We start from the raw sequence: 11,018 nt of genomic DNA on the forward strand, positions 1-11,018 counted from the left end.
GTGCGAGTAAAAACTTCGTGAGCAATAAATACACAACGAAGCAGCATTACACAGAAACGATAATGAGAGAATCAGAAAAAGGGGTTGCTTGCCTCCTCTCGTGTCATTTCATTCATTCATTCACTCTTTATTCAAGGCTTTTTTTTTAATTGTCTCGGAAGACACAGCAAAAGGCCCGGAAGCTGCCTGACTAAGCATGTCACCCATACAGCAGCCGCAGTAGTTCGATCGCTTTCGTGTTATGGATGATACAGCCACAAAAGGTGCGTGGAACAATGCACGCAAAAAACAACTGTTCTCCTGTACTGTTCAGAAGAAAAGAGCACAGAAGAACAACAAACAATATAATACACATCTGGTATTTTCTACTGCAAGTTCACCACGCAGCACCAACGAGAAGCAACAATACAATACTGAGCAGAAAACCTAGAACATAAGTTTAATATCTTGAGGTGATTGATAAGTAGGTCTAGTGTTAATGATGTTAATTTCTGTAGGCCATAGTTTGTACGTGAACTGGACTTAACTATTACAATTTAACGTAGTTCATATGTTGTCTGCTTGACTTGATAATTTGTCTTCAAAATTCGTTCTATTACTTCTGTGCTGACGCAAGATTTCCAGTGACAATTTCGGTTTCACTCAATGCTTTATCGGTAATATTTTATATTAGCTGAAATATGGAATTGTACTTTCAGTGTAGGGAATGTTTCCAAGTGCTCGTATTCGCGGCGGCCGCATATCGAAGGAGGCGAAATGCTATAGGCCCGCGTGCTTAGATACAGGTGTGCACGTTAAGCAACCCCAGGACGAAATTTCCGGAGCCCTCCACTACGGCGTCTCTGATAATTATATCGCGGTTTTCGGATGTAAAACCCCAACAATTATCATTACTAACTGCTCGTATCGCCTGCTTTTGTAAAGCTAAAAGAGAAGTCAAGTGCGTCTATGTAGTTGTAGGCCACACCAGAGAGGAGTATACTATGCGAAACGTGCGTTGCATGTCCATGTGTGCAAGCCTTATTTTGTTCTTCTACGACGAATGTCTAACAACTTGACCAAGTTTCTCCAGTTCTGAGAGTGAGAACAATGCATCTTGCACATTGCGTTGCAGGAGCACGTCGGCCTTGACCTGAGGGACAACGAGACGCCGGACTGGGGAGAAAACGGAACTTACGCTACTCACCTGTTCACCGATAAATTCCTTTCTCTCATTGAGAATCACGACAAATCTAAGGTGAGCGGACCAGTCGCGTTTCCGTGCCTATACACTGATAATATACCTATAACGCGAAGAAAAAGCTCGTTTACTAATTGGACAATCCATAGACAGATTAACAAGATAGTAACTGCAAGAAAATGCGGTGCTTTCGAACGAAATACCGCCGATTAGTTAAATCACTAGGACTGTCACGACTGTTAAGGCGATTTCTTTCAAGCAGAGTAGTACAACACATTGTGACTTTTCCCCGTGGATACCTAATGACAACGTAGTGTCACTGTTTTTTTTTTTCAGCCATTTTTCGGCTATTTCAGCCATATAGCTCCGCACGTCGGAGGATATGGAGATCCTTTTCAAGCGCCTCGAAAGAACGTGAGAAAGTTTTCTTACATTGGCCACAAGGACAGGACTAACTACGCAGGTAAGTGACTAAAGAAGTTAATGCGTAAGATTAAATAGCACCCGAACATATTTGATGAACATTCATGCGGCAATATAATCACAATTCACGATCGTCGAACGCACTTTGAAAATTTCCCGCTCATATACACAAGATGGTTAGATCGTATTCTTGAGGCCACAAGGCAGCGTCTAGAGGAGCTCAGAGAATTTGCATTAGATAGGTTTCAACGGCAGTCATATACCGATGTCACCAGAAGTCGGAAGTCGGCATCTACTCAACAGTACGTAACAACATCGGCACGTGAACTTTCTTGTGGAAACCTCCGTCTTTCCTTATTAAAGCGAAAGCATTAAGTGCCTCATGAGACGCTGGCCTTGAAAGAAAAAGAAAAAGAAAGCGCCAAGCCTGCGCGGAACACGCAGCACTGTCACAGCGAAAGCAGGAGCATCCTTTCTAGAGCCCTTTGTCAACTCTTTTGGGACGACTACTACAAGTACAGTTGCAATGTAACCATTACGCCATAAATCATCATAATTTTGCGAAGTAGAAATCACCCGCTATGCGATTATTCATCATTTTGTGGAGAAGCGAGGTACCCGCTGCTCCACAGGGCTGGCAATGGTACTTTGCAATTGTATCGCGTTACGATGCGAGATACCCGGGCAAGAAGTATTTGAGATACGGATACAAAATACTACCGCAATTATTATATCTGATACGATATTTCCTTATTGTATCTTAAGATACTTCGATACACTGCATATTTGTTATTATAGGTCTATATAGCAGTAAGCGACCGTGTACATAAATGTTTGCTTGGAGATTTCGTAACCGCAACGAAATTTATTTCACTTGAATAAAATGCCCGTTATGATTTCAAAAGATCGGCATTTATTGCTCAAGGTACATGAGTTTCCTTCCGAAATAATTTACTGGCGCTGCTTTAGCTGCTTAACATCACAGCTCTTTATACACTGCGCTGTCAGCGGTTTTTGCTTGTCGCTTTAGTAACTGATGGGAGTCGCTGTTCTGGTAGCCGACAGCTAGTGGGTTGCCATCTAACTACAAAAACTTCAACAAGATGCTTCCGCACGATGGCGCAAATAGCGGTGTGGAGTTTCAGCTTGTCCGCAACCGTATTACCGTTTACGCAATAGCGAATCGCTGGACAGGTATACAGCAGCAACGACGCTGGTAGCGGAATTTTTTGTGACGCATGGTGTATACGTAGAGGACATAAAACTGCGATGTCTTTTCATATTCTACTTATCTGCTGGCGTAAAGCATGCGCTGGAGACGTGCTCCCTAACGTCCAATATCTTAAAGTCTTTCTTCTACGAGAGGATATATGAAGCCCAGACGCGTCTCAGACGTAGTGAAGTCCAAGGACATTAGATCACTGACCATTCCGCGCAAATAATGTTTTGGGCCAACAAGAGCCTTGCAGAAGTTACGATAAAAAATTCTTGAGGAAAGGGGCATTGTTAGCCGCTCTTCATGTGTATAATGTTCCCTTTATTTTAACGTAATTGTGCACATCTATGTAATTGTTTGATTACGTTGTGTTGACAGTTATCTTTGTCTATGTGTTATAATTCACCGGCACGATGTATGCACTACTTCCTGACTGCACCCCGCCACGGGGCTCGGCGCGGCTGCTGCGCGGACGGTCTCCGTCAGCGGCCTGACATGGCGGTTGGCTGCTCATCGCCGGCAAAGCGAAAAGGTTTCTTTTTTTTTTTTTTTTTGCAGACGGCGGACGTTTTACCTGGAGCTTAAATAATAAGAGCTTCCTTCTTAAAATAAATAGAAAGAAAGAGGAAGGAAGCACCGCGTCGTCTAGCGACCAGATCCCGCTCCGCCTGGCCAAGCCGCGCATGCACAGTAGCTAAGCCACGCCCATCGACGGGGACATCGCTCGCAACCTGCGCTCTATCTATAGTGAACTATCGTAGCTGGGCACTCCCGAGGATGAAGCCGCGCATCTCGAAGCTAGACGTTTTGGTCGACGGGGAATACGAGCAGGCGACGGGTCCGTGCTTCGCTGTGCCAAGCATTGCGCAACGTAGTGCAAACTGCCCGCAATTTTTCGTTGTTGTTTTTGTAACTCAAACGTTGGCGAGTGACGAGTGCGTTTTCTTTTGTTCTTTACAGGCATGGTAGACGCGTTAGACGAGTCGGTGGGGGCCGTGGTGGATGCTCTTAACAGGACCGGCATGCTGAACGACACCATCATCGTGTTCAGCTCGGACAACGGCGCATCTCTCCAGGGTGCAGATTTCAGCGGCGGCAGCAGCTGGCCGTTCCGTGGGTACAAAGCCACCCTCTGGGAAGGCGGGTTGCGGGCTCCGGGATTTGTCTGGAGCACGCGGCTCAAGAAGCGGCGTCGGCTGTCGCGCCAGTTGATGCACATCGTCGACTGGCTGCCCACTCTCTACTCAGCTGCCGGTGAGCGGTTTGCCTAATAACACGTGAAGCAGTGGCACTATAGGAAGAACCATCGACGGCTCTTTACAAAGCGCGGACTGAAGAGTCGAGCTGTGTGACTATCAAAGGGCCCCTGGGCACCCTTTAAAAATATAAACAACGAGCGCGTTATTACCTCCTGGCGTTTGCCGTCTTTTCGACAGTACAGTTGAACCTTTCAATAACGAAAGCCCTCATGAACGAATTTCTCGCGACAATGAAGAAATCTGGCGCCCCGGCAAACGTCCATAGAGTTCAATGGATCTGTCCCCTCTCGACAGCCAAGAGATTTTAAAAAGCACTCCCGCAATTACGAAAGTTTCAGGTAGTGATCCGCAACATTTTTCTCAACTCATGAGCTCGTTGGGAACCGTGAAGTTCAAAAATTACACCATCTCCCGCTAAAGGGGACCATGAGGCGATGCGAAGCCGGAGCACTTGCACGATCGCGTTCCGTTGGCGTTCGTTGGCATGCTACCGACCTCGCGTCGTGTAACGCGAAGAGGGGACGCTACGCGCGTCGTATCTTCCATCTAGCCTGGCCGTTAATTCTCACAGGGCGAGCGGGGAACGCGGTCGACAGGCGGGCGAGAGGGGGGCAGCGTAGGAGAGGAGGGAGAAGGGAGGGGACGCGCATGCCCTTGAGCTCATCGCGGCGGTTGCGCAGGAGAGGATTTCGGCATGTCTAGCCCGCGTTTCAGAGGAAGAGTGGAAAGGGGGAGGGGAGAGGGGTATGGGAGAGGGAAATTGGAGAGGGGTAGGGGAGAAAGTGGAGAGGGGGAGGGGAGAGGGGTATGGAGAGGTGGAGGGGAGAGGGAAAGTGGAGAGGAGGTGTGTGGAGAGGGTATGCGCATGCGCAGTAAGGGTGGTCACGCCGCACACCACCACAACCGGACTGAGCTCCGCCTTAAGATACTTCGCATCTAAAATTGCAGCACCGCTGATTCGACAAGTCGGGCGCATACGTTTCCGCCAACAAGCATCGGTGCGACCATTCATTACTGTTTACATTCGGTCGGATGATGATGGTAGCAACAAGACTTCTTTTTTTTTTTTTTTTGCAGAGAACAGTTTTTGCTAATGCCTCTGTTGGCTTCTACGTCGGCACATGAAGATTCAAGTGAGGACACCCATGAAAGTCATGCCATGCCGACAGACATTCTGTAGACTGCCTAAATGCTTGCTGCCGCGCGTCTCTCTGTGTGCACGCCGATATCTCCTGCGCTTTGCTTACGTGCAGTGTTGTTTGGCCTTTCGGAAAGATGCCGCCTTCTATTAAAAAGCGCAAGTTCCTGACGCTTCATGGGAAGTCTAGGACCACCGCCGAAGCTGCGAAAGGTAGCAAAAAAGGCGGATATTGCAGAGGAGTTCAGCGACTTCTTCAAATAAATTTTGGTTGCACGAAGTAATTAGACTGCGTATTTTTCTATTTTCACGACAACGAAATTCTCACGAGAACAAACAAAAATCGCTTCCCCGGCGATTTCGTTATTGAGGGTTTCGACTGTATTCGTGTCTCCAGCAGACTATCCACGTGACGGCATGAGGAAATAAGGCTCTCGATTGGTCCATATACGCGGAATATCAGTTATGCATTGTATCTTATCCTGCTTATGCAGTCACACGCCCGTCCTGCCTTGTCTCGTATGACCATTGTGTCCGATCAACTGATTTCACTTCGTTTTATGCGTTTTCGACCACGCAAGAGGGAATAATAGCGTGGGCCGAAAAGATCGACGCTTAGTGCTGACACTGAGCCCGTGTTTTACAAGGAATAAGCGGCGAGGAGGAGATAGCACTTTAGGAAGGGTAGTGACGGCGAGATAGAAATCACTCTCTTGTCGTTGAACACGGAGCGGTCTATGGGCCCTTTAAAGCCATATAGAAAGGCGATGGTCGCGTGGTCCGTATTTCATCGACTATTCCATTCGCCCATATTCGCGGGTACAGTAAGATCCGTATTCGCAGAGCACTTCTTACATATACGTCATCACCTGAGGTGCCATCACTGCACCAACCGTTTCATAAACAAGGCCAGTCGGCGGTAATGGTAAGCGTTTAAGTGCCAACCTATAAAGAAATGCTTTGGCGGAACAAAGGTTGAGTCATTATGGGCCTTGCCTCAAATTGGTGTCAAGTGTTATGTGCCCTAAAGAAAAAGTGAAAAGAGGTTAGAAAGCACTTGACTTCACATTCTGCAAGCAGCAGAATGAGGCCGGAAGAATCGCAGTAGGTTCGTATATTCTACTGCGTCAGAAAATAACCTGTCTCCAGGAGCGAAACTGTGTGTTAGGAGCCCAGTAAGGTTACCTCGACTGAATGTGATAATAGAATGATGTGCTTCATTGCTTCTTTTTTAAAAGCGGAGCTCATTAAGGCGGCCGCTAGTCCGTGAGCTGCGAACAGAAATGATCATCATTATGAACCGGCACGCGTTCTCTTCGTCCTCTTCTTCATCGTCGTCGTCTTCTACGTCTTCTACTGCGCTCCCAGACACGCGCGCCGATGTCTCCGGCACGGGATGCAATAAACATGACGGGCGAGACAACGAGTACAGAGAGAGAGAGAGAGAGAGAGAAATTCTGGGGGAGAAAGTTTCTTCTCGAGGCGAGATTCGAACCCGCGTACCCACGATCTGAAGGCGAGCGTCTTAACCGCTCGGCTATCCAGGCACGCTAGCAGAGCATAGCATAACCTTGTATAGTATAGTATAGCAGGGAGGTGGGAAAGGTTAGTGAGAGTGAAGAGGACAGATGCGAGGGAGTAGGATGGAAAGGAGGAGGGGAGAGAGTAAAGCACAGTATAGAACGAAAGGCAGAAAGAGAGAGGAGAGAAAGTGATAGAAAGAAAGAAAGAGGAAGTAATAAATACAGAGACAGAAAGAAAGGGCAAAAAGGGAGAAAGAAGGGCCGAGAAAGAGATAGAGAGAAAGAGAGAAAGAAATAGAGACACAAAAGACGTCAGAGAAAACCGAGAAAAGAGAAAAAAAAAACAAAGAAATAGAGGAAGAAAGGAAGAAAAGTTCTGCAAAACTGAGCGAAACATGAACAGCAAGGACTATCTAGGTGCTCATCAGCTTTGCTGTCTAGTCTTGTGCCTCCAGTGCAAGCTACGCTAATTTTTTTGTCAGTCTCAAAAATAAGAAGTTGTGCACAAATGACACCCAATAACGTGGTTAGCCTTTGATCTAGCCAATCTTGGGATAAAGAATGCTAACTTTGTTTCGCGGGGCTCTGTTTATCGTCAATTGAAATACAACAAAATTGTGAAACCGTTGCGCAATTAAGCCTCTCCAAACGAGACACTCTTAGTGAGAATCGCTGCATCATGCGCATTTCAAAGCGCTGATTTTCACTGCGCCGGTCACGGTGTGCCTTGATTAAGTGTTATAAGCGTTAGCACATGTTCAAGGTAGCACAAATTGCCTATTATGATCGGGCTTCTAGGTGGAAACGTGGAACACCTAGGTCCTACGGATGGCTTCGACATGTGGCATGCGCTATCAGAAGGCACCGAATGGCCACGGCTGGAGATACTTCACAACGTGGATCCGGCGAGTAGAGCCATGGCGCTGAGAGTGGGCCGCTACAAGATCTTGGTTCAGGCACCGAAAAACGACAGCAGATTGAAGAACAACCGCCACCCGGTCAAAGGCATGGATCATCCACTGGACGACTTGACGCGGTTGCGCGCAGCTTCAAGGTACGCTTCGATTAGTCATATTGTAATCATTGGTGGGCTTTTACGCGCCAAAAACACGGCACCATTATGAGGCACGACGTTGTAGGGGTTGTCGACTACTTGAAATACTTTAAGGTGCCCCTGAATCTATGTGCAAGGGATGTTTTAGATTTAGCCACGCCAGCGTCCGCTTTGGCATGCCTATAATAATCAAATTGTTGATATTCAAAAGTTAAAATGCGAGGCTCTTACTTCGTTGAAAACGTCCGACTTGGTATGCAAGTTGCTCTTACTATGGCCATAAATCCATAGGATTCGGCGTATCTCGCGCAGTTCCCTGACATTATTTTATTTATTTTGTTTTGCTAGTATACGTCAAATGTCCGTCTGATATCGCTAAACCAGATCTGTTGTAACGAATTATCGTTATAGCGATGCACGTAATTATATTTGAGTTGTTTGTCTTGAAGAAGAAAGAAATTGATAGAAGACGTAATTTACTACAGGTATTGCTGTCCTAAGCCTAAATGCTTCCCGCCTATTACCAAATGATATAAGATATAAAAACAACGAAAGAAGGCGTGCGGGCGAAATATTGTATTACGTTCGTAGTACACTTTGAAGTGATTGTTATTTGTTTGCTGTAGATACAAAACTCCTGGTAATATACGTCTGGTTACTACATGTGGTCTATGAATCAAGAAACCTCGTGATTAGACGCATAAAGGGGAGGTACAATTTTAATTGGGAAACTGGCGCTCTTCATCACCGGGTATTTCCTGCGACCCCATATCCCATACCCTTCCCCGTATTCCTAGGCGAATGAGGCAGGAGGGCCAGGAAAGTTGACCTTAATAAAAAACACCCCCAAGGACGCTGCCGTCGTTCCATACCAATACAATTTACCCTGTCGCAGGACGGCTACGGTGTTCAAGTCACTGTACGGTAGCCTCCGCTTCGAGACTGACAAGAAGTGGACGCAGGAGGCGACGGTGAAGTGCGCGTCTGGAGCCAGCATCAAACCGCCGAAGAAGGGTCCCTACTTGTTCGACATTGAGCGAGACCCCTGCGAGACACGGAACCTGGCCGCTTCGCACAAAACAGTGAGACCTTCATTGTACTGTGTTCTATCTGTTACCGCAACGACGAATTCTAGTAACATTTTTTGTTTCGTGTTAAACTTTACATCTCCCTAGCGAAAGAAAGAGAGAAATCAACGTTTATTCACGAAGCGGTGTTCCGAGCGATGCCCGGTATCAACATGAGCTGGGAGGACCACCTAGTCCAGCAACCCTCTGGCTTCGACTGCCCTCTTGGAAGTAAAACATAAAAATAAAAAAGGAGCGCTTTCTGCAAACTTTCTCCGGCGCAAATATTTGTGGTTTGTAAGCGAAACACACGACCATTCGCATCCGCTTCGACGGTGCCGAGACTCGGCCTTCCAAACGAAGTTAGCCGTTCAGTGAACAAACAATGTCGCACGTGCCACAAAAGAGCTATTACCGCCACGCGACATAATCGAAAAACAATTTTATGTGAATGAGGCGGAGGTGTATACTCCAGAAGTGCTGTTGTGGCCCATAAGTCTCAAAAAATTTTCGTAAGGATAGATAAAAGGGTTAACTTAACTGACAGTGGATCAGGCTACAGGACAAGACGAGGATCCAGGCCTTGTTGGTATAAGGCGCCCAACTCCGCCGCCAGCCACCCGCTAATTTATAAGATGAATAAATCTTATAAATTGTATAATTTATATCTTATAAATAAATATAAAGACGCTTCGTGAGCATGAAAAGTAAACAAAAAAACCCTCTCAGAAGACCTCTGTGTAGTATGTGGAACATAAGCGTGATTTGCATGTCACTTTGTGTCACTTGAGTTTCGAATTGCACGGAAACATTTCACTTCCTGTTTTCTTCTCTCCGATCAGGTGTTGCGCACTCTCTACAAGAAGCTCAACTCCTACATGTCGCAAATGGTGGCCCCACGGAAACAACCGGAGGACCCACGCTCTTATCCGGAGAACTTCGGCGGCGTCTGGTCACCCTGGCTCGATTAGAAACTCAGCGAGCGAGGCACGTGAAGACGTGACAGTCTAACACATAAAACTCTGCCTGTCAAGAAAGAAGCGTGCGAGAACTTAAACACGTGAGGCGCAGGCCTAACTTCTAGAACTTCACTTGGCCTCCGCACGAGAAATGTACGCGTGCGACAGGGCCTCAAGCGATGGCGTAGGCCATGATCGCGTGCGTATTTCTTTCATGTTCTTGCTTCTTCACTCTACTTAGATCTCCTAGTACGGTGAAATGCTCAAAACGCCATCCTAGGCTGGAAGCACAGGATGGAGCTCCTGTAAGAATCAAAGGAATATTAAAATGACAATTCCAGCCATTGGATGGCTGAATGCCTTTACTCGGTCTTCTCGTTGTTGTTTTTTCCGCACAGCAAAAAAAGAAAAAATAAAAAAAATTGGAACACCTACTCATTAGTGGTGCGAAGACTGAGGAAACAGCGGAGCTGATGGCCTTGCCCTCCCCCTTTCAATCCTCCTTACCCTCACTTCCCTTTCCCACCTTCTTGCTATACTATGCTATACATGGCTATGCTATGCTGTACCTTCTCGCCTCCTCCTTTTTTTCCAGATCACCCTAACTTCCCTTCGCACTCCTTCACTATACTATACTATACTATACTATACTATACTATACTATACTATACTATACTATACTATACTATACTATCTATACTATTCATGACTATGCTGCGCTTTACTCTCTTCCCTCCTCCTTTCCGCCGTGCTCACCCTGACATCACTCACCCTCACACTCATTTCCATTGCCCGCCCCGCAGCTATACTATACTGTCATGTCGTCGTGAAGCTGAAGAAAGCGGCAGTCGGCGTGTTTAAAGAGAAGCTGAAGTGGTTTTAGAATTCGGTAAAGCTTTGTTTTTAACAAGGACCAACATTATTGTCGACGATGGCGTAATTTTTTCCGCTGTTTTGGCAGCAGGAGCTTTATTATACGCGAAAGAAAAGCTCGTCTTGCTCCGCCCACGCGAAACGCGCCGAAAGTGTGGGAGTGGAAACGAACTAACAGGAACTACGTCATCGTCGGTAGCTTTCCGGAGCCGCGCAGCACTGTCGTATCTTCAACAGTCGCCTCCGTGAGTAGTTCCGGCTGCGCGCGTTGGTGGAACTGATCGTGAAGGCCGTGCTTTAACAGTGCTGGTGTTGCCGATGACGCG

General features: G+C 46.8%; 1 protein-coding gene across 1 annotated transcript; it reads left to right on the forward strand.

Annotated features, from left to right (window-relative positions):
* Positions 1-245: 245 nt before the first annotated feature.
* On the forward strand, positions 246-10,163 carry LOC119386365 (arylsulfatase B). Its single transcript, XM_037653681.2, has 7 exons — positions 246-263; positions 1,115-1,237; positions 1,517-1,643; positions 3,780-4,073; positions 7,538-7,793; positions 8,689-8,875; positions 9,703-10,163. The coding sequence occupies exons 1-7, from the start codon at positions 246-248 to the stop codon at positions 9,829-9,831; spliced, it is 1,134 nt and encodes a 377-aa protein (XP_037509609.1). The 3' UTR covers positions 9,832-10,163.
* Positions 10,164-11,018: the final 855 nt, after the last annotated feature.

Source organism: Rhipicephalus sanguineus, chromosome 3 (assembly GCF_013339695.2).
Source record: "Rhipicephalus sanguineus isolate Rsan-2018 chromosome 3, BIME_Rsan_1.4, whole genome shotgun sequence".
In the NCBI taxonomy this organism is placed as follows: domain Eukaryota; kingdom Metazoa; phylum Arthropoda; class Arachnida; order Ixodida; family Ixodidae; genus Rhipicephalus; species Rhipicephalus sanguineus.

Coding starts and splice junctions, on each gene's coding strand:
- LOC119386365 (XM_037653681.2), top strand. Junction 1,238..1,516: donor AGAATCACGACAAATCTAAG/GTGAGCGGACCA, acceptor TTTTTTTTTCAG/CCATTTTTCGGCTATTTCAG. Junction 7,794..8,688: donor CGGTTGCGCGCAGCTTCAAG/GTACGCTTCGAT, acceptor ACCCTGTCGCAG/GACGGCTACGGTGTTCAAGT.